This window comes from Phaethon aethereus (genome assembly GCF_964289735.1).
Source record: "Phaethon aethereus genome assembly, chromosome: 1".
In the NCBI taxonomy this organism is placed as follows: Eukaryota; Metazoa; Chordata; class Aves; order Phaethontiformes; family Phaethontidae; genus Phaethon; species Phaethon aethereus.
In genome coordinates this window covers 75,833,882-75,861,715 of record NC_138575.1, presented here as the reverse complement: position 1 = coordinate 75,861,715, position 27,834 = coordinate 75,833,882, and the positions used below count along the sequence as shown (strand labels likewise).

General features: G+C 40.4%; 1 protein-coding gene across 1 annotated transcript in view; it reads right to left on the bottom strand.

Annotated features, from left to right (window-relative positions):
* The window catches only part of IRAG2 (inositol 1,4,5-triphosphate receptor associated 2), a gene marked incomplete at both ends in the record, with an annotated part of 39,047 nt that extends 11,926 nt beyond the window's left edge, over positions 1-27,121 (bottom strand). The window contains 23 exons of the mRNA XM_082014257.1: positions 1,723-1,804; positions 2,624-2,771; positions 3,937-4,045; positions 5,008-5,070; positions 5,985-6,046; positions 7,790-7,952; positions 8,360-8,474; positions 10,111-10,274; positions 13,655-13,756; positions 14,041-14,172; positions 15,830-15,920; positions 16,007-16,071; positions 16,176-16,235; positions 18,319-18,375; positions 18,925-19,002; positions 20,166-20,216; positions 21,628-21,745; positions 22,959-23,117; positions 24,248-24,326; positions 24,406-24,482; positions 24,696-24,876; positions 25,620-25,730; positions 26,521-27,121. Coding sequence (XP_081870383.1) covers positions 1,723-1,804; positions 2,624-2,771; positions 3,937-4,045; positions 5,008-5,070; positions 5,985-6,046; positions 7,790-7,952; positions 8,360-8,474; positions 10,111-10,274; positions 13,655-13,756; positions 14,041-14,172; positions 15,830-15,920; positions 16,007-16,071; positions 16,176-16,235; positions 18,319-18,375; positions 18,925-19,002; positions 20,166-20,216; positions 21,628-21,745; positions 22,959-23,117; positions 24,248-24,326; positions 24,406-24,482; positions 24,696-24,876; positions 25,620-25,730; positions 26,521-27,121 — 2,868 coding nt within the window. The remainder of the gene's footprint in view (positions 1-1,722; positions 1,805-2,623; positions 2,772-3,936; positions 4,046-5,007; positions 5,071-5,984; positions 6,047-7,789; positions 7,953-8,359; positions 8,475-10,110; positions 10,275-13,654; positions 13,757-14,040; positions 14,173-15,829; positions 15,921-16,006; positions 16,072-16,175; positions 16,236-18,318; positions 18,376-18,924; positions 19,003-20,165; positions 20,217-21,627; positions 21,746-22,958; positions 23,118-24,247; positions 24,327-24,405; positions 24,483-24,695; positions 24,877-25,619; positions 25,731-26,520) is intronic.
* Between the last annotated feature and the right edge of the window lie 713 nt (positions 27,122-27,834).

Here is a 27,834-nt window from a genome sequence, read left to right as displayed (position 1 = left end):
TCACACAGGGCATTAGAGAATGGTTCTTCCTAATAAAAGGACTGTGTCAAAGATTCTGTAGTACATTCCTAATCACTTTTTCCCCCCTCCATCCCTTTGATTAGCTTAATAATCCAAGGATCCTCTATCAGAGCAGAAAAATTCTGGCCACAGTCTTGTATAACTCCTCCCAGACAAACATTAACATTTGGAAGGCCTATCATCTGGTTTTTAGACTGTGAGATGACTTTCATATTTGTAAATCAAAACAAGTCTAGAAAGCCCAAGCTTCATCTGGCTCTCACAAGAGCTCCTTTATTAAATAGCCCCTAAACTCCTATGGTGACAATGCTTTAACAAAATAATTTTAGTTACTTACATACTGAAGGGCTTGATCTGCTCAAACACATCTGTAACCACAGTGAATGAAAAAAACAACCCCAAAAAACTAGGGAGACTTCTCCTATTAAACAAGGATATTCAAATTTTGCTGCACGTCACAGTTTTTAGAACAGATACTGGACACAGCCTGTTTGCCTTTTCTCTGGGGCAAGCTTTAACATTTTACTTTTCCCCCTCTAGAATATTCACATGGAAAGTTTATATTAAAAAAAAAAAAAGAGGCAAAAATGGAAAATTAAATTTCTGACCCCAGCTGGAATTACAGAATGCTCCAGAGCAATGAAGCACAGGCATTTCAAACAACTTTGCAAGGCTGTGACTTTCCAGAAGGACTGGATCAAGCAGGAGCCCTTGAAATTATCCTCTTTAAGGTAGCTTAAGTAGTAGCAGCATAAGCCAGGAGCTCCTCGCCTGCTCTACCCCAACTGAGCAGTGTGCTGAAACCACAGGCAGTCTCCACCATTCTTACTTTTTACCCTGACTGCACTTTCTGCCTTGACTTGTCGCTACAACCGGACCACTGCTGCACTTGGCAGGTACCACACACCAGCTAGGGTAGGTCTGAGGTTGCCTGCTCATTAGTCTTGCAAAAGTTATTTCCAGGTTCACAGAAACCACTGACCGATATTCTTCCATCACCACCAACATCACCAATACTGGAGTTTGTAAAGCTAATTAGAAGCCCTGTATGGCAGGGCTGAGATCTAGATTGCAACAGTGAGTATTGTGACACTGAACACAGAGCACAAGTAGGTGTGCTGAGCTGCAGCTCATCTTGCTGTTGCCAAGAGAAAGCAGACTGACAGCTCAAGCTGTAGATGCAGGATTCAATACAGCACTGAAGGCATATCTGAGCACATCAGCTGAAGGCAAGTTTTCATACAGCAAAGATGTAATTTTTCAGCTGTTAATGGTAGCTGTGGGAGAAAGTGCAGAGAAAGGCAGTATTCACAACTAAAACATCCTGTGGCTTCTTGCAGGTGGATAAAAAGAGCAAAATCACTCAGACTTCCCTAGCAGAACAGAGCATTACTGCAGAAACAGCACTATTTCAAGAGTTGAAACAACATTTAAGATACCCCCGAGCTAAAAGCATGACCCAGATGCATGTGAACATCAAGATATTTGGGTCTAAATCTACGGTATTCCAGAAGCATGCCCAAATAGAAGGGACCACCCCACACAGAACAAGATGCCACATCACCCTGCTGACTGATGCTAGCTCCATTCACTTTGGAGCAGTTGCTGATTTATAGCTGCTCAATCTGGATCTGGGTCTGAGTAAAGCACTAAATGCTTGAACCCATTCAAAACCACATCATGGGCAGAGACAGCACTCACCTCAGTAAGTGAAGGGTCCATCATTGTAATGGAAACAGGAAGGTCTGCATCAGTATAGTCAACAGCAGAGCATATTTTCCACCTGGCAGTACACATTTTATTTGCATATTGCCCAAATAACAGTGAGATATATTGCCCATTTTCCTTAAGCACATAACAACTGAAGTCACCACTATCTGTATAGTCAGACAGCTGGTCTCTCAGAGAAAGATAAATTCATCACTAACATCAATCCCTCCTCCCCCAAACAGCAAGAACCACCACCAGTCCTTCTCCCAACCTCCTCCACACTGCACAATTCTACAGAAAACCAGTGGCAAAAGCTTCAAGAGCTGTCGAGTCTTTTGCTGCAGTGCCTGCCTCTGCACCTTCAGGAACATCCTTATCTTTTAAAATATTCATCAACAATAGTTAGCTAGCTTTCATATTCTTAAGCAGTTCAATCTCTATTTTAAAGATCTAAGGAGTTGGCTTGATAAGTAAAAATCTCAGAATACCTGCTCTAAACTCTGGAAAAAGAAAAAAAAAAGTGACTCCTCAAAGCCAAAATAATTTTGGCTTCTAAATGGGAGCATCAATTGTGAGTTAAATACTGAAAATAGGCACAGGAATGCCTACATCATGCCTCAGTTCTCCAGCATGAAGTGGAAACACCATCACTGTATTTGGCTGGTGGTCATACCAACAATTTCAGTAAAAAGTGTTAATATTACTGTTGTGAATAGAAGCAAAGTGTTACCCCATAACACCATTAGCTGACCACTGAGTGTTCAGTATTTCCTATAAGAGATGCCCTGCTGTTGAACTCGACATGTGCTGGGAATACAGCTTTCCCTTGGAACCTGCTACATCCTGTGGACTCTTTTACCCTTCACCCAAAGAGGTTATTCTGCCATCTTACTGGCACCCCACTGACGTCACATCTGAAGTGGATGCGTGTCCCAGATCGCAGCTTTCAAACGTGCGGCTGCCAGAGCTTTGTCTATAAGGCCGATCCCAGCTGTGCACAGGAGGGTTATTTGGGCATGAGGTTTCCAAGGTCAGAGCATCTGTTACGAGAGACAAGTGTGAAGAGTGGTGGTCCCTGTCAAAGGGGGATTTAGTCGCATGCCAATTTTCTACTAACTCTAAAATAATCAAGCAGCAGATCAACCAAATACAGATTTATAATAAAGGCAGCTTCCATCTTGGAATGAAAGGGTTAGGTTATGTGGCCTTAATATATTTTGTAGATGGAGAGTCTGCAGCACCTGGGGATGGAGGTTCTCCATCAGTCAGGTTATAGAAGCTTCCATGTAGGACAGCTTTGTTGCAGTGAATTGTTTTGTGTGGCAGAGAGGGCTAGGAAATAGATTTTTTTTTTTTTGTATCGATACTTGATTGGTGCGAGGCAAGAATACCTGCCTTATTTGTGGCTGGATCTTGATATTGCCACAAGTTGCAAGAACGTTCCAAGTTGGCCCACTGAAGCAGCCATTTCAGAACAGCAGAGTGCTCTTATAAAGGAGCACGTGCAGTCAAGCAAGATCATCTTCCATTTTCCCCAGTATGGTGTAGAATTACATTTCAGCATTTTATAGTTTGTGTGAGAAGAGACTCTGTGTGGTACCAGCTTACTGCTGGAAGAAACGCTTTTTCTATAAAATGCCAAATGCAGTCTGCAGTTCTGTGGTCCTACAGTGTGTATCTGTTAGTGGTTGCTTTTAATACTCCTAAGGCCTGAGAGTTGTAGGGAAGTATGAACACCTTATGAATGCAGGAGAAATCAACAAATACAATTGTTTGATTCTCAGTAGCTGCGTTACCCATTCAAGTTTTTAAACCAGGACTGACCTCAGCAGAGTAGCAGGACATTGTTTGCTCTCTCAGTGTGTGCCAGTCAGAGTGAATGGGAAGAACCTTAACTGAAGTCTCATTGATCGAGAGTGGCAAGCATCTTGTCAGGAATATACTTGGATGCATGATTTATACCAATAGTTCCTTAAGCTTTTGGGGATTCCTGTTAGGCTGACAGACAGTCGCCTTTTCAGGCCTTTCATTACAAGCTTTATAAGCATGGTTCAGCCTCCTGGATTACAAGCAGAAAGCAGCTAAAGCCAACAATAGATTTTTCCATGCTTTACCAGCACATTTAGCACCATTGATACCGCTCTATCAACTCTTCCTATATTTCAAGAAAGAGAGAAAAAAATGGCCAACACCACCAGGTCTTACCTAGCAGAGGCGTGCTATGCCTGTATGAAACATCCGAGGGCAGTGTCCTGGGAAGTTCCGTGCACAAGATGGGTCCTTCACTCCACAGTTTTTTAGAGCAATGGAGCTGCTAATTGAAATATAGCAAGTGCTGCTGTTCAGTCATGCTGAATACATTAATGCCACCAACTCCCCCCACACACGCAGTTGCATTTGCATAATGTAATACTAACAGTTATACAAATACATCATCTGTTGCTTTTGTGTCTTGAAAAGCTCACATCCTTAATGTGCAGAACAGATACAGTAAGAGGTAGAATAATTCAACTTTACATTTGCAACAGACGTGTTGGTTCAGGCTAGGTCTGGAACTAGATACTACAAAACCAGGCAAGATGAGCAGGACAGCAGAACCAAAAAAACCCCCACTCAACCAACCAACCAAACCCCATTAAAAAAAACCAAAAACAAGAAAAGAAAACCCCTTTCAGCCAAGCCAAACCAACCAGACTGAGGGGGGGAACATTTGTGCAGCACCTGCTACACAGGTCATATTTCCCTCAGCAGGAGGGCATCTCCAGCTCCTCTGCATGGAGGCCAAGCACTGCCCCCCCCATCCCCTGCCCCTGAACGCACACCACTTGCTTGCTGTTTAATGCTGAAGAGGTATCATCTGAAGATGGCTAGAGGAAACTTCTGAAGCAACACTTAGGCAGCTGCATTTGACATCATGTTGCTTAAGTGGTGAAAAATGGAAAAGAAATTGGAAGATGTAGCCCCATCTTCAGCTTCCGATCCTTCTCAAAATGCAATTTATGCCTGTATTTTGTCACAGTGACTGTTCAGAAGCAATAGGAAACTGGTTTTGCAATAAGGTTTTGAATATGCTTTTGTATGTGTGTATACATGTGCATGCATACATATGTACCTCAAATTTTTTTTATTAAATGTGTAACTTCGCAAAGTTTTTCACAAGGAAAGTTATTTATTACCTTCAGGTCATGGAAAAAACACCACAACCCCAAAAAACCTAAAACAAAACTAGTGTCACATTTTGACAGGCTCAGCAATGGTCATAGCAAGCACGCTTACCTGCTCTTTTACTGGCTCAGCTGTTGTGGGCAGACTGTAGTCAGATTCTAACTCTGCACAACACTGTTGTGATAGAGAAATAGTTTAAGTCAGGCAGAGGTAGAAGAAAAAAAAAAGGTAAAAAAGAGAAAGAACACTACTACTGATTATGAACAAAATGGAATTTTATCTAATTGCACTATTTTCAGCTACCAGGAAAACTATTTTTCCTTGCTACCTTCAGCCTTTAATTCTGCAGACCTTTATGCACAAATAAAAGTTTTAGTCACATACCGCTGGTCCATAGTTTTGATTCTGCTCCTCTGATGCCCCTGTTACAGCCTGGGATACATTTTAGGATCTTCTGTTTGCCTTTATAAATACCTTCTTATTCTATGTTAAATCCAGACTGTTCAGACTCTGAACTATAGCGTTCCTTACTAGAGCCAGTTGGGAAAAAGTCTTCCCACAATGTCTCCCCCTCCACCCCCTTCTAAACTTGAAGAAAGTATTTTTATTAAAAGCAAAGCACTCCAGAGTTATATAACTTCCAACGTATTTCCACAGAGGGGCACAAAGGTAATAACTGTTTCACTGCCTATTCCAATGTCTGGATACTGAAAAACATTTTATTGCAGTATTTTAAACATTTGTTTTCAAGACTGTCTGCAGAAGAGGGGGCTGACTGTGGGGGACGAATCACACCAACACATCAGGGAAAGCTTTCCTCAGGCCCATTTGATATGATCACCAACAATGAAGACCAACACCACACCTGTAAGTTCTAGCTCATTTTTTCCAGAAGGCTGAAGAAGGAAAATAATCATGTGCAGATCAGTACATGCAGTTTACTGCCTCCACAGTTATGTACATGTGAGAAAAAAGAAATCAGATGCTGCCAAATTACTTGCAGTTCATCTGAGCTGTAGGTATCCTTCCACCAGAGCACCTCCTGTGCAAGCCTACCTTTTTCTTCTCCCACCAAACAAGCATCGTACCTGACATAGAAATTCACAGAGTCGCCTTTGAAGCAGTTGCCATCTCAGTGCATTAGCAGTTGCTATAAAGAGACATTTACAAGTCTTACAGGGTTCCTTATCATTTGATAACAAGTAGTCAGATGTTACGGTGCCTTTAAACCTGACTACTGCCTGTCATTGTATTTTGCTTTAGTCTAGTGATACCTACAACAGTTTTCCACAGGAAAGAGAATTTTAAAAGTGCATTTTGTTTTGCGAGTTCCACCCTACAGAAAACACTGGGCATTTTTTCTTCCCTGTGATTACATTACCCCTTGCTATAAGGGGGGTGGGGAGGGAGAGAAGGGGCAATGATTCCCCACATCGTCAGTGTTAAGGTGCCACAGTTCCCTGTGGAATTGGATGACTATTATCACTTGATGGAAGAGAATAATTTGTCCTTTCAATTTGACATCCCATACAGAAGTTTTAAAGGTGATGGGCTTTATGTTATACTTACAGACATCCTTTGTTCAAGTTTGGTAATGCCAAGGCCTGCCTCTGGTGACTGCTACCCTGATATGTCTATTGTAGCTTTTACACCAGAGCTAATAGTAGGCAGGGAGGTGGCAAAAGGGTGGTGGTTTTTTAGGGAGTCTCTTTGTTGTTGGGGGGGTGGTGGGGGTGGGGGTGTGTGTGTGTTAGTTTATTTATTTTCTGCTTTTTGTGAGTTGCAGTGGCACCAGTCTCTTCAACACATCAGGGGTTCTCTCTTTTCATTTACACTAGCTCGCTTTGCAGAAGAGCTTTGCCCATTCAGAGATGGAAAATGACACACTATTTCCATTGTTAGGCCTCTTGCAGAAAAAACAAACTCCAGAGTTCGAAGGAAGCAGTAAGTAAGCATGAAAGCAACATGAGTACACACACACGTGAACAATGCCAAAATACTGGTCAGAAGTCAGCAGGCACAGTCTGGTGCTCTTTCTGCTGCATCAATGCATAACAGCTGTGCCTTAGAGCTAAGGTATAGGGTCCCATGTAATTTTTCCTACAAGGCAAACTGTAAAGTTGTTTACAACACACATATATTTTGAGCGTCAATCACATTGCCCAGGGAAACATATGCCTGAGGTCAAACTTTCAGTAGGCTTAAGTCAGTCAAATTTTTTCCTATAAGTGATACACACTCCAGAATTTGGAAAGAAAGAGCCACATGTGCTGGAATCAAACCACTGCATTCCTTTAATTGCCCAGGTTTTTGAGGTGTTGATGTTAGTAAGTGAGCAAGAGGTAGTATGAAGTTTCCATTGTTCCATATCAAAAGTTCCATGTGTATGATGCAGTGACATGACTGTTTTCTACTAAAGAAAACAGCCTGGTACCATGCAGTTATTAAAAAACACAAAGCAAATACAAGCAGCAAGCAGAATGCAGAACACAAAAATCAGGTCTATTTGGTACAGGAAGCTTAAGAAAGAGGGATGACTTAAGAATAAGGTGGGCTATTCAGGTGTGGGAACAGCACCTTCAGTAAAGGAGTGCCAGTGCCACCCATGCAGTTACTAACCCTTGCTCCTAGGACTAGAGACTTTGTTAGGAGGTTCTGCAGCTTTGGTCAAGCCCAACCCACACTCATTGGGATCCCACCTGATTCTTAGCCCAGAGGCCATAGTTGCAGTTCTCTTAAAGCAGAAGGAAAAATAGAAAGAAAAAAAAAATCCTCCACAGAGCATTTTACCGGATGACCTGCAGATCAGTCCTGTTCCCCCTTGCCATAACTAAACCACAAAGGATTTGCCCATGCAAGAGTGAATGCTGGCACACTGCCAGTAGTTACTCACTTTTCTGGTCTTCCACCTTGTCTTGAAGTAACTGGCAAGTGCTTGTTAAAGCTGCGTTCACATCCTTGAGTTTTTGCTGCTCAGAAATGGCTTCCTCTAACTTGCATTTCAAGGATGCGGCTTCCTCACAAGCAAAGTGAAAGGCTTCAGCTTGATCCTCTGCCTAAGCACAAAACAATATTTAAGAAAAAAGGGAATGAAAAAAAAATAAAGCAGCCTGGCTAACACAAGGAGCCTCTACAGTTCATGTAAATGAAACCAAACTGCATCTGTTCTTTCTCAGGAAGTGATAAAGCTCTCTCTGAACTTCTGCATTTTTACATTGGGGTGGACTGTGTATGGAAGCTATTTTTGGTGGGTTTTTTTTTCTCTTTTTTTTTTTTTAAGCCACCACAAATATGCAATGCTGCCTCTTTCATCAGCAAACTGTTGTCACCACCCCCTCAAAATTTACTTCCTCTGCTGGTTCCACTTTTGCAATGAGGCACTCCATTCTGAACATGCAATTTCCTTTCCCAAAAGCAGCAGTGCATTGTACGTAACCTGTTTCCTGCATAGAAGGTCCCTTACCTGTTTGCTGGCATCCTCAAGCTGCTTTGTAGCTTTTTGCAGCTCTAAACCAAGGGCTTCTGCCTGGCCAGCAGTTTGTTCTTGTAACTGTTTGACAGTTTCTATCTCACGTTGCCTGCAGGGCGAGAGAGCACAAACCACAATCCGTTACTGACATTTTAGAGCAGGCATGCCCGAGAGATGACACACGCTAGTTGTCGAGACAGGCATCAAGAGCCACAGTCAGCTGTTACATATTGCAGCTCCCCAGGATCCAGCACCAGGGACTTAGTTCTTGCTAAGCACAATTCAACCCAGTAAGCAGACAAGACTTCTCTATAGCAGCTCTAGAATTAGGAAGGGAATAGAGGTTTTCCCTGCTTTCTCCCCAGCTGAATGGTGCAATGGCTGTGCCTGCCCCAGCCAGTTAGGTACTGCAGTGGAAGCTTTTGGAATATCCAGAGAACTCCCAAAGAGCAAGAGCTTAGTGGGGCTAACTTTTGCAGTTTTGTCAATGCATTCTTTTGACTCGCAGTTTGTGAGAAATAGTAGTTAGACATAGAGTCAATCATTCTAGAAAAGATACCCTGGAGCTATTACTGCAGATAAACACTGGGACATTAGTCTGATGAAGCTATGTCGGAGGATATTCCACTTGAGAGCAAGCAGGTGCCATCAGAACTAGTGCTAAGGACAATGGCTTTCAAGGAACCCCTTCTTTTCTACTGCAGAAACCCTTTGCCCATTCCTTTTCTAACTCACCTTCATACATTTTTTTCCTCTTTCTTATTGCTACCACCCCAAACGATTTTAATAGAGAGGCAGTTTTAAGAAACCAAACCATCAGTATTTTTACCAGCTCTTCTCCGAGTGAAGGGAGAGCATGTGGGAGGTCTACATTAACAATATTAAGTGGAAGATAAGTCAGGCAAAAGTGTAGTATGAGTGCTCTGCATTAGCTCTCAAGGATGCAAAGCCCTAGGAAGCTACTTATACCCCAAACACAGGTAAAGGCATGCATGCAAAAATTTACATTTAGCATAGGATAACAGAAGGTTGACACTATGAGTAAGCCTAGGTTTCACAAAGACATCAAATTCAAATTAGTTGTTCTGGCAAAAAAACTTGACTAGCTGCTTTCCTGAATGTCTGAGGAGCAGAGGGAGGGTGGGCAGGCAGAGGTTTACACCTGCTGTCTTTTGCTGCCATATTTGTAACATCAAAACTCATAACAGGAACCATGTACCAATAAACTGAAATTTAAAGTTAGCTTTTCATACTTAATGAGATAACTCCTTGAAGCTATACCTTTGAGAAACTGAAAGATTATATTGTCTGGGGCTAGCAATTATCTCTCAAAGCAATAATACCTGCAGGCATATCTTTTACAGGTCTTCCGCTTTACACAAAACCAGCAGTTTATTTAATGGTTGCACCTGCTAGATAGGCAGTGCGCTCTTGCTTTAACTGTTCAGTCTGTGGTTCCCTGGTGTTTTCAAAGACATCGCCAAGACTGTATGTTACTTCATACACAAACCTTAACTCCCACAGAGTGTAAACGTTATGCTAAAACCAGATCCACTCTCCAAAACATCAGATAATTTCCTCTGTGAACAAAAAGTCTTCAGAATTCAATAAGCTTTGTTCCATAAGTCAAAAAAAACCCCAATCCAAACCAAAACCAAAAACTCCACCAAACAACTAAGCAACCAACAAAAAACCTCCAAAAAACACAAAACCCCAACAAAGGCACACACACTTTGAAGGGGTACCTGGCAGAGAGGTCTTTCCTTAGGTGAAGTTGCTCTGTCTTGGTTCTCCTCAGGTTGCCTGCCATTCGAATAAAATCCTTATCTAGGGATTCTTTGTATTTTTGCAAGAGTTGAAGTTTCTGGATCCAAAGGTGTCTTTTTTCTCCCAGTTCTTGCTTGAGAACCTGTGGAATTTTGAAACTGAGTTGCCATGTAGTCAGATAGATAAGGAGCAGAACCAGAGAGTAAACAAAAGCCCAAATTTACATGATGAGAATTTATTTCCCTGCTCCACCATTTAGTATCATCACCTATATCCAACACTATCAGCAATCGATAAGGTGGATGACAACGTTTTGTAATCTACTCACACAGCATCTCGTTGGGGAAGACGAGGGAGGGAGGGGAAGAGAGAGAGAAATGAGATAAAATACAGTTTAAGAAGGAAGATACTATAAAAGAGAAATTGGCATTTGCTTTGTACAAAATAGTGTTTTGCACAGTCCAATAGGTTAACTACCTGTTAACTTCAAATCTGTGCCTTCTTACTCCTGAATCTGATGGGATGCAGGGGCAGACAGGCTAGACTCCTGCTGAGTGTTAGTACATTAAGAGTTTAAGATGGAGCAATGCATAACAGTTAAAACATAAGCCTTCTATATGGTAATTCAATTTGATAAATGGCTCCCACTTTTTCCAAAAGACTACTTCTAAGTCAAAAGCCACTCTTCGGCTTTCTTTCTGTGCAGATCTAGATAGTCTCTTCCTCTTTATCCCTTGCAAAACAAATATACGGTTAGCAAGTATTTATGGTAAGTGTAGCAGAATATTACATGGTGCATGAGGGAGTCTAAAATTTACCCCAGAAAAACCTCCAGTACAATATGCCCAGATACAGCAACAACACGAAAAAATATTTCATAAGGGGAAGTTTTAGTTGATAATTTAGGCTTCTCTGACCCTTTCCTCAAAGTACAACTAAATCCATTGGCATCAATTTGTGTCAATCATCAATATGAGTTTGTACCACAGCAATATAAAATAAAAAAACCTACCAATAAATCTGTATTTCAGTTTGTCATAGATGCCTAGCAGATGAGATCTGTCCAGGGGATAAGCCCTGTGACAAAGATTTTCAGTTTTACCTCTGATTTATAGGAAGAAAAAGGGGACGATCATAAAAATGAAGCATTAAGTAACATTGCATCCTCTCTATTTCTCTGAACAGTGATTTGCAGTATAAAGTACTGAGAAAGAAGAATCTAGTTCTCTTTCTCTGACCTTGTTCAACTGAACATACAGAAGAGTCCTTAGCTTTTAAAGAACGCTTAATGAAAGTCAAACAGAGGTCAGGTAAGAATGAGGTTCATATTTCTGTGTTTTTACATTAGTTCAAAGGGGAAAACATCAATTCTACAAATATGGGCCACGTTACCTACTTGCAAGTTAGAGCAATGTTGTTCATGACAAACAAAAAAAGCACAGGACATCAAGTATCATGCTAAAAAAAAAAAAAAGACAGACCCTGAGCAGCATTGCTAGATAGGTTTACTAGGATGACATGGGATGTGACAACATGCAAATGCCCACATCCTGAAGACCAGTTTCTCAGCCAAAGCAGGCAGCACTTGCTCTTAGAAATAACATGGTTTTGACCCATAAGTGGCATAAGCTTATCAGGGCACAAGTGCCACAGTCTTATCTTCCAACAGGAGAAGGGCAAAAAAAGTTTTTACTGTCACCATCAATATATTCTTAAATATATGTCTATACACACAAAACCACATGCATACTTAAAATTTACTTTATGTATTATGTACTTCAGAAATACTAAAACCCAGCAAAATGTGTCCATAATATATTGCACAGGAAGTGGTGAAGTATTTAGACTTCAAGTAAAGCGCATGGTCCAAGAATTAATTCATTTTTCTGCAAGAGCTTTCACTAAGGCTGGAAGAAACTACTTTGAATGCTTCTTTTTTTGGATCTACTGTTGTTCAGCTCTATATACCATATTTCCCACACATCTGGCTTGTTCTAGCTAGGTGAAGACTATATGTTTGACATTAAGTTACTTCCCGTCCCTACGGGTCCCAGATGGATCAGGACTTTTTTTTTTTTTTTTTTTTTTAAAGAATCTTGTTCTTCTTTGATCCTCTGTTAGCTTAGTTTCCAAATGCATCGCTCTCTAGGAGCCAGAATAGGATTAATTTGCCATGATCAACTACAACACCCACACTGAAAGTTTTTAGCTTTGCATGCTTAACAGGAATACCATCCCAATGGTAAGTTGAACAAGTATTTTTCAGCTGTGACAGCTGTGAAGAAGGAATTTTTTAGTCAACATCAAAAAGTTCAGCAACGCACAAGCCAGCAGTTTCCTAGAGCCTACCCAAAGTCACACCAGGGTGAAGAGACTGAATCGCTTACACCTTCTCCAAGGGGAAGCTTTCAGGATTTACATAAAAGAGAAAAAAATAAAAAAACTGTCTGCAGGACTGGATGGCTGCAATCATTGCTCCCACCTGCCCAGGAAAGATAAAGCCAGATACAATATTTTGCAGCACTAGAAGAAAAGAAGGGTAGCACCCTGCTTAAAAGCTAACAGCTTAAAGCAGCATGTACTGTGGTGCCACCTGCTATTACCCAAGTGGGATGAATTGAGGTTTTTGCATCTATTAAGAAGCCAAAAGACAGCATTAGTATACACTTCAGTGGAGTTTTCTGTAGCAGCGTTCCTAACAACAGATTAGGAAGAAGGAGCAGGTTAGAGAAAGAGCTACATCCAGTAACATGAACATTTCAGAAACTGCTGTTACATAGGAGCAGAGGAGGGAATAAAATGAAGAGAATGGAGCTGTGTCCACAGACTACTGCTACCACACAGGGAAGTTATTTTTGCCAGTTACCTTGAGCAAAATCTTTACTTTCAAGCCTCACAAGAGGTATGAGGAATAGTAAACACACATCATGCCAGATTTAGCTGTAAAATACGTTTTTGTAGAAACTTTTCCTGTGGAATGTGTCCAGCAAAAGCAGAACTCTCTGCCTTTCAAAACAAAGCAAACCCTATGAAGGTTTTGATTTGGAAATCTTGTTATAAAGCCCTCTCCCTCTTCCTCTTGAGGATAAAACCATCCACTACTGGAGTCAGATTCAGAGCACAGGGGAAAATGAGTGCTCAAGGCACACAGAAATACACAGTGGGCATAACAGTTTCATAGCTCACACAATATAGTGTTGCCATCATGACCTCATTTTCCTTTTCAAGTCAACTTGCTTCATCTAGCCTTTCCTTCAAGCATAGTTTTAACACAGTGATCTCTTGCAGAAAAGTCAAGAAAAGCACAGCAGTTCAGTGAAAAGAAATCATCCCCTTCCTCCTCAAAAAAAAAAAAAAAGTTACAAAAGATATTTCTCTCCATACAGCTATCTCTGACCTCCAGATGGACTGCTATGATCTCAATAATTAATATACGTAGCATGCAGCAGTTAAGATACTCACCTGAAGTGTTTGCACGGCCCCACTATTTAATAAAATAGGTTCAGAGAAACAATTACTTACCACAAGTTTTCTTTCCCAAGCCTGTTGCATGTTCACATCAGGATCTTTTATCCATTGTAAAGAAGCTGTGACCAGCTCCTCTGCTTCAGAGGCTTCCTCTTGCTGAAAAACAACCCCCCCACCAAAATAACCAAACAACAACAAAAAAAACCCAAAGCAACAAAAAACCCCAAACCTGGACATTTCTAGTACTAGTCTGACATAATGTTGCCCAGAATCACCCAGGCTATAAGTTAGAGTAGGTGCCAAGTGATATTGTTGTATGACCCCACTCCACCCCCAAAGAAACTATTCTTATTTTTTCAAAGGGAGTAAACACGATTTGATTATCAATGCTTGGAGAAATCCTAATTAAAAGGCTGATAGAAGACCACATCCTTATTCACATAAGCTCTGCCACTGACCAGGTTTTGCATGATAGTCTTAAATTTTTCTCCCACATATTCAGGTCCCTGAAGTAAAAACAGCACTTCACGGTCCAGTGTTTCATCCAGGGATGTCCATTCAGTCTTGGTAATCTTTGAAGAGATGGAAGAGCCAGCTAGCTTATTTTGACATCTCCTTATTACAAAACAGCATCAGTGACATTTAGACTTTTCTGAAGTATCCCTGCATTGTATTTACCAGAAGGTCAGAGCTACTGAAACTTGAAGCTTGTAAAAGCTTTTCAAAACCATCATGTCATGGGGATTTAAAAAAGCAAGCCAGCCAAGCTGCTGAGTGATCCAATGTAAATTTTCATGTCAGGAATAGGCAAGAGGAAGTCAATAATTAGTTATCTTTATTCAGAATAAGCTTTACCAAGTGATGAATAAGCAGAGCCCTCACTTGCTTTACAGGCGATTTGGTGGAATTGTGTCTCCTTATAGCATGTGAGAGCTAAATGCAGCGACTCACTGCTGTTGTGGGGAGCTGCAATAGGGGACAATACATTACTTTTAAAACATAGCTGCCCAGCCAAGTATACCTCTCATTTCTGGGCCTGTAGTTTTAGGCCATTAGTAGATTTTTTTTCTGTTTAAAAACGCTAACTCTTTGCAAATGTTGTGCGAAGACACCACATACAAAAACAAGTAGCAGCATGGTGAAGTCTTACAAGGAAAAAAAAAAAAAATCACTGCAATAGCACGTGTTATCATCTCTGCTGCACAGCTTGCATCTGAAAGGAAGAACAGCACTGTAAGGAAGGATAGGACTCCATGGAACGCCTTTAGGGAAATGGGCACAGAACAGTTCAGATAAAAATCTGAACCAAAATGAGAATGTACACGTAAATTGTTTTTTTCTAGTAGTTCTCCACTGGAGTGCTGGAAAGCTATGAGAACAGTAAATTAGAAACCAAACTTCCAGTGCTACGTGAAGTATGTCTGATCAGAAGTATAGCTCCCAAAAGTCACCAGACCACCTGTCGGGTGTTCTGCAGGGGACACAGAGGACACTACAACTCCAAACCAACAGGCTCAACTGCAGTACTAAGAATTTGTCAGCCTGGGCCAGACTCATCAGAAGGATGCCTCTCCTGTCCTCCTCTGAGTCACTATCCAAAGACCTCAGGGAAAAGAAAGAAAGAAAGAAAAAAAAAAAAGCTAAAAATGAGCTGGACAGGACTTCTATAGATCAGTCTCCTTTGTACCTGCTGAGAGACAAGGGAATGGTACCTACACACAGATGCTTATCAGCGTTTCTAAAGAATAAATTAGATAAAGTCTCTACAACTTTGTCAAGATGCTTACTCTAATGCTTAATTTTCTTTTTCACTATATTAGACTTCAAGGAAGAAGTCTCCCCTCCTGCGACAGAAAATCTTTGTTCGTGTCTAGTGTAGGCAGTACAAGTACAGTTACTTTCTTCAGCATAATAGCCTTTATATAGTTGAAAATTTGTATCCTCTCCTATCAGTCTGGTCTTCTGCCAGCTAAATGCATGACCCTAGCTCTTCCAGAGTTACTTTGCAGGTCTCTTTTTTTAGATCTCTGATTGTTTTGTTTGCTTTTCTTTGGACTTTCTCCAATGTACTTAGGACAATGTTGTAACCTTCACATTCTATGCTTGCGTGCTAGGATTAATGGCTTAGAATTCCAGGGTTATCTTAATGATCTACAGGGAATGAGCTTTGTTCTTCCTTTATTGATGCAAGACAACTGGGCTAAGGTTTAATAAAGACTTGATTCATACCTCAGAAGACTGAGCAAGTTCCAGTTCACAGTGCAGTGAATTCATCCCTTCAGGAATATTACCGTTAAATTTACACAAACTCAACCCATTTCTAAAAGAAGCAGGAAAAAAAAAAGTTATCGGCCCTTTTTGACTTTTGATGAACCACATTTCCTGGGACTTGTTCAAAATACTCACGAGATCAGCTCCTGCTGCATGTGTTGCATGTTCTCCAGTAGCTTATTTTTTTCTGCCCGCAAAGTCTAAAACATACATCAGACCTGATTAGACAGTTTGTCATGCAGAATAAGTACAGAATATGCATGCTTTCCCCTCACATAGTCAAAAACTAAACTCGATCTCATACCTCTATTATTGAGGAACACTCCACAATGGTTAACTTCAGTTCTTTGATGTCCTTCTCCTTCTGCAGAGATTGTGGAGAAAAGAACATTTAAAGCATACAACCTGACAATTAGCACCTTGAAGTGCATTTGTAATACTTACAGCTATGATGCTTCGTAACCAACATAACACTATACTCAATCCTACATCACAGCAGTAAACAAATTTAAAAGAATACAGGCAATTACCTTGCATATTGGCTAACAGAAAGCACTCAGAAGACCTTTTCTACGTAACTCCTGAAATTAAGGAGAGAGAAAAACCCTTTCCAAGGGCTGTGTTTCAAGTTATTACTTACCTGGTTTCTGTACCAGCAGTAGCATATTAAATTAGACAGAAGCAGTCTAGTTTTAGCTGGAAACCTGGACTATATTGTGCCTAGCACGAGTTTTAATCCCAACTGACCTTTAAAACAGGTTGCAGTGTTCTGAATTTACTCTCATTAGTTTTCATGATTAAAGGCATAGAGTGTATCGCTCTGCAGATTAAACACCACCTAATGGAAGTGCTGACAGAACATATCAACCCTCATGGTAAGACTGAGGAGTTAGAAGTAGTAACTTTCTTAGCATTGCAAACTAGCAATGGGCTTTAGTCATGTTATGCCATTACAATAGCAGACACTGCACAGACAAGCAGAGCATTTGTCAGAAAAAACAGGAACTTCAGGTAGGAGCTTTGGTCCTCTCGCCTCTTATGACTTCTTCCTACTCTTCCTCTTTAAAAATTGTTGAGGTTTTGAAAGAGAGAAAATACACAGGAAGCTAAGCAGGTAAGACAGCTAAGCAGAAAAGCGAGGTATAGAACCAGGTTTCCAGCCTTGGCAGAGACAACGGATGTATGGTTCTGAAGTTGTTGGGTTTTTGGGGGGTTTTGTTTTTGGTTTTTCTTTTTTTTTTTTTTAAAGGAAAAATTAAGTGTTTTCTATCTTCACATACCTTCTGCAGGCCTTGAAAAGAAAGGCTGCCATAATAATTTTCAGTGACCATTATCCAAAGCTGGATTGGATAGGATTAAAGAGCTATGAGAGGGTTCTCTTCACTTACAGGTAAACCCTTATCCCACAGAACCTAATGCCAACAAGCAAAGTCAGTTTTCCATACCAGTATCGTCAAGATTATACAAACCAGTCACCTTTATCTACAAGGATATGCAATCTAGCAATCTGCTTTCAAAATTCCCATTTAGTCGGTAGACTAGAAAAGACTTTTTAAAATAAAAGGATACTACAGATTCCACAAAAGCTTTGAATCATTCAAGGAGGAGAAGGTAAAAGCTATTTAAAAAAAAAAATTTAATTTGTGCCCTTGATCTGCTTCTACAAAACACTAAAACAATTTAAAAAAAAAACCACACCTCAGCTACAAAATTATCAGCTGAATCACATTGAAGTTAGGTTCTCTTGTCACTATTTGAATGCAGCTGCACTCACTTTTGCAGACAGCCTAATAGTCAAATATTTCATCAGCTGATTTAGAACATGTTCTGCTAAACACTCCATTAGCCTAGAAGGGTATTTGCATAATTCATGAATCCAGAGAATGCCAACACCCTTATGTAGTCTTGTTTCTGTATTAGAAAACAGACATAAGTTTAAAAACAACATCAAAAATGTTCACTCTTCAGCAAAGCCTAGATAATTACACTTCAGTAATGAGAGAGGACAAATTTGCTTTTCCATTGGACTCTGAATCACCATTTCTAGTTTGACACAAAAATTAAGCAATTTCTGTAAAAGAAATGAAGGAAAGGATCTTGTGCAGGTACATTCTTTTACCATCTGTTGAAGGAAGTAGCCTTTAGAAGTTTCTGTACTTTTTTTCTGAAGTTTGCAAGTTTGTTTTAATTATTGTTTTAATAGGATGTCTTTTTTTTTTTTCTTTTTTTAAATAAAAGCAAAATCCTGAAACCTTTAATTATGCTGACTCATAACCAGGTCTTAAAGCAGATCTCGCCTACTTTGAAGCATTTATAGGATCAGGTTCTGTAGTATGAGAACAGTACAAATAAAAGTGCCACAGTGAAGACTGGTGCCTTGCATTTTTACAAGTCATCCCACAGTCAGTATTTTGAGTCAAGACAGTAATGAAGTAAAAGCAACTAACCTGGATCAAGCTTGCCTCTTTGTTCACTACAGTGCTCTCATAGATATGTACTTGGATCTAAAGAATGAAAAGATAATTCAAAAATAATTCCTGTCATCAGTATGCATACAAGTCTGTTCCTCTCTCTTACTTGGAAGGGAAAAAGGGTATCAAGAGTCCTTGCTTAGAAGACTCAAATTCTTCTTTGAATACCTTGTGTGGTGTGTTTCAAAGTTCAAATCTTGCATCCAATTAAAAGAGAAAGCATTCTCAGTCTTCACAGTTACCTTTTTTTCCTCTTGTCTGCCCAGGCTAATAGTTTCAGCAACATCAGCCAAAGCTTGACTTTCTAATGTATTTTCTCAAATAGTGTGGAAGAAGAACCCTAAAAGTTTAACTTGGAGGAAAGAATGAAACTGTGGATTGTTTATATTAGCCCAGTTTTTAGCATCCAGACAGCAACTTTCTTAGTCAAAGCTGTTGCGTTGTCCAAGTTATGGGTGCACTGCAGTTCTTTAATACAGACAGATTCAGGATTGTCTACTTTCCAGAGGCAGAAATTCCTCTCATTAGACCCAAGTAAACTACAGGCTGTCTGTTTGTTCCTCCTAGATTTGAAATGCTTACTTGAAGCTCTGCTGCATTTTTAGACAGCTCCAAAATCTTCTTTTGAAGTCCATCGGTATCCATGCTACTCCTAATATTCTGAACAAGATACAGAGTGTTTAGGCACAACTGAACGGATTGACAGCTTCTCCGTGAAGAAACTAGGCAAAATGACATCTCCACCCCCAAACTACTGCCTACTCTAAATCGCTACCCACATTTATGCACATAGATTGTATATGTTTGCCCCACTGAAACTGCTTCTGCTCCTTCCCCCCTCCCCCCCATTTCTCGAGAGCACTGTTAAAAGAAAAAGAAAAAACCCTCAAAACATAATTTATAAGCACTACCAGACCTAGAAAGCTAAAGAAAAGCTTTCAGGCCTGCAGCATGAGAATTATTTTTGGAAAGATGCAGTTTAATAGCTATTTGGATTTACAAGCTTTTCAGAAAGACTAATCTTGAGTGTGGTAAACATGCAAAGAGCAATGACTACCATGTTGTTATAATAGATAATAGATTCCTGAATCCATGAGGGGCTTTCTTTTCATTACTACGTATGATTTAACTGGTTTCTCTATTTCATCCTAAATAATCTAAAATACTTGCTTACAGCCTGTATTAAAACATTTTATCACCTGATAAAATTTGGTTTATAAAATATTTACTTTAATGAAATAGATTAAAAAAGTAAAAAAAAAATAGTTCTACACTGAGCAAAAAAAAAAGTGCCTAGAGATATAGCTCCATTAGCTGTATATTCCCTACAAGCCTCCTGTAGATCCTTGGCCAGTGTCAATGGATCCAGCTGTGAGTGGAGCCCCCAGCCACTGCATTTTTTATGGAGTTACAGCTCTATATGGGACTCCTCCTTTGGGGGAGGGAAACAGAAGTGAATATGAATGAAAAAGTGTTAGATGGAGATTGTTTCAATATAGAGTTAGTATATTTATATCTGTGTTAACTAGAGATATTTGAAATTTGTCTATAAAGCTTTGAAAAAAGGCGGGGGGGGGGGGGAAGCTATTTGTCCTTGTGCCATGTACTTCCCCAACCTTACTTCCCCAGCAAATGGAAAAAGTCTAAAGCATAGTGCAACTTCAGGATATGAAGTTTTATGACAAGTCATCCTTCTAAAATGCAAGATGTTTTGATAACCTAATTAGCATGTCAGGCTTCAAAGTCTGGCAAACATTTCATTTCTTAATAGTGAGCTTTTAGCTAGACAAGAACCTGTACTTGCAAAGTCATGATTTATTTACCTCTTCCTGGAGAGAAGTAATTTTGAAGATGAGAGACTGATTTTCTTTTTCCTGATGAGATATATTAAAAAAAAAAAGGAGAAAAAAAAGTTGGTTTTAGTATGTCAACTAAGCCAAGAAGCAATAGACCACAAACACATCCAGAGCCCAATATGAAGCTGTGGCATTACATTTCTTGGCTTCAGAGAGCACAGCAAAAAGGGGAGTGCTGAGGCTAGTCTAACTCATAAACCCTCACTGATGGGTTTGACACAGACATTCCAAATCAGAGTAAAGCTCAGACCACTAGATGATAGGAAGGAGGTATTCAAGGCAAGAGTGATCAAGTCTAGTTGCGCTCATGCTTAAAGACAAATCTGGAAAGCCTATGTGCCACGCTATACTATTTTCATATCAGACATGAAGAAAGGTAGTATCCCACTTGGTGCCTCCACTGCACAAGGAACAGTAACTAAGGGACTTACAAGTCCAACTACAAAACTTCTAATAATATTTATCCCTCCCACCCTATCTCCTTCTCACAAGGTGAATTATGCATGTACTTTCAAATTAAAGCAAAACAAAAATATACACGCACCACAGCAGAATAGCACCAACAAAAAAAAAATCTTGTGTACTTGCTTGGCATGGAAGACTTTTTGATTTCTAAATACCCACCATCAGCAGCACACAGAGCTACAGAACACCAATTTACAGCTACTCCCACACAGCAAGATGCAGAGATGCCACCGTAGTGTGAACAACACGCATGGCATCAATGCAAACATATGTTCTCCGGAAAGCCTATGCTCTGGTGTCTGGCAACACCTGCTAAAGCTACAGCCACATCAGCCATGTTATCAGGCTGCTTTACACCTCTTACAGTCACACAGGCTTTGCTACTCAGACACCTCAGGTGCAATTCAGATGCTCTCATGTAGGGAGCTTGTGCCCTTTGAGGTATGCCAAGGAGTGCTGCCTGGCTTCCAGCTGTCAGTCTAGAATGGACAGGTTTTTGATAGGCCCTTGCCATATTACCAGCCCATACGGACATTGACAATAACTTAGGGGTGCATAGGAGAATGACTCTCTTGTGTGGACATCTGAACTGAGTCTCCTGCTCCCTGCTCGTTCTAGAAAAGTCATGTGAATTTCTGGCAGAACATCACCAACTTCAAAACAGACAGGGCTCAGTGATGGTAGCATGAGAGCTGTTGTCTTTAAGCATAGTTATATGTGAAACTGGCCCTTCAAATTGTTTTCTTCATTGTAACTGATAATAGTTTAAAGAAACTTCCATGCAAAAAAACTTCACAGTGTTTTTGTAACACTAATAAATCACATTTCAAACATCCTCAAAAAGCCTCAATACTTACTGGTACAGAGGTCACGCTACTGATTTTTTCAGTCTGAGTGGCCATGCCACTGTCACAGCAAGGTATGAGATGCTGTACAACGTAAGCTAAGAAATAAGAGCACCTACTAGCTGTTTATTCTGGCAGAGAATCTGCTGTCTCCTCTCTTCTGACAGGTTGAGGTTGTTTTTTGCTTCTTCTAGTTCTTCTTCCAGTGATTTGGCTTTCAGCACAGAATGCTGGATGCTGTGGGAGGGGTGGGATAGTAGAGTGGGGTGAGTAAATCCAGAGAAACTTTAGTGAGTAACTGTTGGTCATTAGATTGGCTTGAAATACCAAACCCAGTATTTTTAAAAGCCACCAGGGACTTATTCTTTGGCACAGATACTTAGCAGAAGAACAACAATCAAGCTTAAGCCCATCATTTTTGTCCAGTAAGTAGTCTCATGGACTTAACCCCTCTATTTATCAACCCCTTCCACTCTCACAGTAAGGTAGGAAACCCCAGGCAAACATAGTATCCAAGACGGCATGCTTTGCTATCCAAGATGGCAAGCTGGACAATCCAGCTTGTTACAGTCAAATATATCAGGTTATCTGAGCACACAAACTCATCTTCACAATACTTTGTTGTTAGCAGTTACAGAAACCATTGCAGTTCAGTTTTCAAGAATAAGGTCTGCAGCATTTTCTTATCCTGATCTGATACTCCAAACAATGTATATTTAACCAATGGGGCAAGGCCCTTTTCCTAGCTAGCTCTAGGCTGCAGGGAACTCCAGAGCACATAATCCAACACGAGGGCACATGCCCCATGCCAGCTACGCTACAGGACTCCTGCCTTAATCTCCCCAGAAGACAGTGGGAATGGTTTAGCAGTTGACATAACTATATCACGTTTGAACGAATAATTGGGTCAGATGAGCACTATGAACTCACTGTAAAAATAGGCTCATACTCATGGCATTGATAGGTCCCCAAGCTGCAGCAATACTCAGCTAACGAGCCAAGTCACTTGAGTTTCTCAAGGGACTAGTAAAATAGCTCTTATGTGCTCATTTGCCCTCTGCTTGGCAGCAAGTGTGTGGTCTAGGATTGGAAGCCTTCCAGTGTTTGGCTGTTCTCTTGGTAGTATTAAGTGGTTTCTAATTTTTTCCTTATAATTTGTTTGTTTGATTTTGCTTTACCCTAAGATTTTGCCTGTGTGCACCCACAGCACCTCATGCTGCAAGACCCAGGCTATAAAATGAATGACTGATTTTATGAGAACCAGGAGGTACAGAGCAGAACAATCAGGCAAGAGGGTTAAACCTTACAGATACTACATTAAGTCCAGAAAGTTGCTGTCATGAAGCACCTGCGAGGCTAAAAATCATAAAGCAAGGCTGGACCCCTTGGAAGAAGACAGGTCTGCCCATGGTCATTACACTGTGGATCTGGTGCCATCAGGTTTTCTCACCTTTTTATTTGTTGATGTAGATGCTCATTATCTGCCAATAGCTTATTGTTGGTCTCATCCACAGCTTCCAGTGTGAACTTCAGCTTGTTGTTCTCTTCACGAAGCTTCTGGTTGTTGTACTGCAGGTCCACAACACAGGTTATCAAGTCAGAAGTCTCCCTGTTCCAGTAACAAAACCAGGAAAGATTGAGAAAGGTGATTTGAGCTAATTTAGACTTTTAAAAAATCCTGATGCTGTGCTGCACTGATTAGAGAGGTGAGAGGAGGGCCCACAGAGGGCTTGTAATGCTTCAATGTGCAGTCATTTGCTCTGCACAGAGATACCAGATCATCTTCTGATCAGTTCTATGGACACAAGGAACTGTTCTGGTTTTAAGCTTTTTTTTTTTTTCATGTTCCCTACAATTAAAGTATGCCACCAGACAAGTGCCATATCTGGATGTGTGCATGCCGGTATCTTAAGCCTTTGCTAACCACCTCTTAGGCCACCACTAATACTTTTGTATTAACTCCACAATCTCTGGATCCTTTCTTTTCCCTAAACCATCCTCCACTTATGCTTTCAACTGAAACTTGAACAAGGAACACCCTTTTGAGATCCTGAGAAATGATAGGGAAGCATCAGAAAGCAGATCTTAAGATGTTTGGCTATGCATAAAAGGCAAAAGTTAACAAACACCAGAAGTTTCAAAGATAAGTGCTTTGCTATTAACAGAATTCAAGTCACAGTCATGACTATAAAAACAACCCGAACAAAACCAAGGACCAGATTTTCAGGAGGTAACATCTGCTATTGTCATACACCTAAGAACTTGGGGGAGGGAAGGAACCAATTTAAAAAGAAAGAGAAATACATGTCAAAATTCTGACCACTGGGAATTTAGAAGGCCCACGGACACAGAAGGCCCACGGACACAGAAGGCCCACGGACACAGAAGGCCCACGGACACAGAAGGCCCACGGACACAGAAGGCCCACGGACACAGAAGGCCCACGGACACAGAAGGCCCACGGACACAGAAGGCCCACGGACACAGAAGGCCCACGGACACAGAAGGCCCACGGACACAGAAGGCCCACGCTATCAGTAGGAAAAATTATTAGTGTTTAAGTCTCAAGCAGAAGCTGTGAGGAAGAATGTGATAGTATCAAGAGCTAGTGCAGACTGAGGTTAGCATTAGAAACTCTGCCAAGATAGTTTTCTGAAACAGTGGTTCTAGGAATTACTCTCAAGTAATTCAAAGCTAGGAGTACTAAAGTCTGAGAAAGAATTGCTTAAATGGACTTACATGTCTCCTTTAGACACATCTCCCCCAAAGGCCTCCAAGCTTCCTGATGTAACATTCATTCGGATATGCGTCTTTTTTCCTGAAAGAGGCAGAGTTTTTAGTTATAGAATAAGAAAGAGGAATTTTCCCAAATAAAAACAGAATAAAATGGTCTGCACCTTCAGAGGTGTTTTTGTGCGTTTTCAATTCCAGGCCTTCCATGCTTGGTGTTGGTTCCTCGGTGGCATCATCTTCCCTGAAACAAGAAAGCATCAAGAGTCACAACAGTATGACACTGGATTGCTTACCAACTTTGTAACATTTAAAAGCTTCCAGCCAAAATCCACATTGTGGTCACAGTGTCCTGATACTATGTTCCAGAGTACAAAAGGCGCAAGCCACAGGAGAACTTTCTGCTCTCCTGTTTTCACAGAAGCTTTTACGATATAGATTGATAAAAAGCTATTACCATTTTCTCTTACAGTCTTCAATCCACTCCTTCATGATGGCATGGTATGTTTCCAGGTCCATGGAGATATCTTTCTGGTCTGGGTCAAGCATGTTGCACAGCTCTTCAAGACCACTGTCTTCCAATCCCCGACTAGTTGTATGTCTCAAATAATCAATGATCTTGGAAACTGCTACTTTTCCTAAAATAGATACAGGTGTCCATACGCCAGACTGAAGTCTAGTAGGCCATTATAAAAAGCTGTAAAAGGGCGTGCTACTGATCTGTACTGGTATGTATTCAATTGCACTAGAGAGCTGTGGACAAGCAAGAGATCCCTGCAGTCCTGGTGTCACCGGGAAAGGAATAGTTTAGAGCTTTTGTTTGGTTTTTCTAATTCATAAGTGTGAAAGCCCAGTTTACTATTTTGTGGACTTCACTTTAAGAGGAACAAACTCGACACATTTGCTATGTTACTACTTTCAGGTCTCATCAAATTGGGCAAACCCTGTGACTGACATTATCTTACACTGCTAGATGACTCCTTTCTCTACCATTTTTAGTCATGTTTGAGGTGGAACTCAAAGGAATTCTCTCTTGCTCTGAAGTTTCCCCAAAGTTCTCTTTTCTATTAGGAAAAAGCCTAAAAGAAACAAACAGTCATTTCCCATAAGGTTCATTGCTAGAATCGTGTTGCTTCTCCACTTTCTCTGTGCTAAAATACAGCAAAGATCCACAAGGCTGAGGGGAGGGAAGGGACAGGCACCATGTAAAAGAGGCACAGACATTTATTCTGCATCTGCCACACATACAGCCACCTAGCTAAGGGAACTACTCAATCTAAGCATATCACAGATTGTCATGTCTCAGGAATCATAACATGATCTCAGCCTTGAAAATTTGTTTAAAGAAGAACAAAACAGCAATGAAAAGCCACTGGCAAACCTGTATGCTCTACGTCACACGCACAGAAGATAGTGGTCAGTAGGTCTTCTTCACAGATCAAGCTCACATCGTACACGTGGTCAGCTTTGTACCCCAGTGACTGCTTCCATCCTATGAAGAATGTTTGTTATTGTCCGTCTTTATGTGCTGATAACAACTTGCATGCACCACAGCTTCTAACTACAATATTACTTTCATAATAGCACGAGTACACATAGCCTACCACAGCTTGAATGACACTTTTTTTTTTCTTAAGATGATTCAAACCCAAAGCCAGCCAGCCAGCTCTCTCCACCCCACCAATAAAAACAGAGCTTTTACTGCCAAATCACACCAGGAACTGTTTATAGCTGGAGCCTCTGAGTTGGGAACTGGTTTATGCATCTACTTCTACACATGCATTTTTGGCAACTGGCTATTCTTTTGCATGAAGTAAACATATGAACCAGAAGATTTTAAGAGTCCAGCTATTTCTTCCCTCCCCTTCCATATATATTGTACAGAAATCATCATGGTCAGATTATTAAGAAAACAATCCTTAAAAAAACCCCAAACAAGAATCCACACCAAAACTCATATATCTTTTTATATTAAAGGCAGACTAAATAAAAAGTCAAATCTCTCATTGACAAAACAGAATTGGGAAATTAAAAAGAGTTTGACATGACTTACTAGTTCCTCACTTTTTACATTTACATTAACATTTTTTAAAGGGAAAAATTAAGATTTAACTCAGTTCTTTTTGCAGTCTTATTGGATTTTAGTGATTCCAAAATGTATTGTTACTAGCTTATATAGTAAATAAATGTCATCTATGCAGGCTGAATGCTTGGATGTCTAGGATTTTCAATTTGGAGTTGTTTTTTTTCTACACCCACCCACTTCATGCCCAGATTGTTACCTCTTTCACTCAAAGGTAATCTCTTCGGCACAGGAGATTGCGCCACCGTACTTTCTGACATTTTATCAGATGTGAAGAAGTGTAAATTTGGACTTGGACTTGATGTAAGATACTTCTGTTCACAAGGTACATCTTTAGATTTGATATTTGATAAAGCACACGGTTTGTTCTGGGTATTAGCCTCTCTGGATCTGAAGTAAGATGGAGAATAGTTCTCCATGGGGCATACTGGCATCCATGAGTTGCTGGATCTCTCTTCACTATTAATGATTGAAGATGTAACATGTGGAGAATAGGAGTCAGATATATGCCCAAGACAAGGTGACAGCAATTGCGAGTCTGCAGAGAAAACACTGTCACTGCTGGGACTGATTAAGTGTGGACCAGTACTATCATGACTTCTAAGAGTTCTTTGCTTCAGTATTTCTTCTACATTTTTTTTGATATTGCACTGTGAACTGTCAAAGTTCCGGGACTGAAACTTTGGTATCTGCAAAGCAGGATTAGAGACTTGGTCCATCATTTGGATAGATTTGATCTTTCTACATATACTGTCCACTGGGTTATGATGCCGTTTGTTAGCTCCATGTTCTGAAGACATTATCAATTCGCCTCTTTAGCAAAGTATCTGGAAAGAATAGAGACAAAAATATAAAAGTCAGGATGATCAACATACACATATTCTTTGTGCCAATTTTTCCGTTCAGCAGACAGCTAGGAGCTTTGGTATCAAGTGATTTGAAAAATCCTTGGACCACATACCAGCTGTGACAAAAAACATGATGTTTAGTTCTCCAGTGATCCGAAAGTGATATGGGTTTGGAAAAGGTGGGGAAGAAAGAAAGAAATACTTTCTGAAATCTCACTGCTTATTCTTAAATACAATAACCATGCCGGGAGAGGGGAGCAAAAATAAGAACTGAAGAACTCCCTGCATCCTAGCAGTTGACTGTCTCTTTAGATTAAAGGAAGCACTAAGCAATATTACTCAGACCAATTTATCCCAAATGGTTTTTTGGTTTTTTTTTTTAATATAAAAAGTGTTCATTAAAAAGAAACAAAAGTCTCACACAAACTTTTGTAACTATTACTTCTGATCACATTTGTAGCACATACTTCCTTCCCTGGTTCCACGGCTTTTCGTTCAGGTGCAATAGCAACAACTGTCCAGCTCTTTACTGAAGGTATCTCCTACAGCTATAGACATTATCAGTTTCTGATCTCTTTCAATGGCCTCCCAGCCAAACCCTGCAGCCACAGCTACACAAGTCAGTTAAAGTATTCTGAGCCTGCAGCTTTCATGATACCATCTCA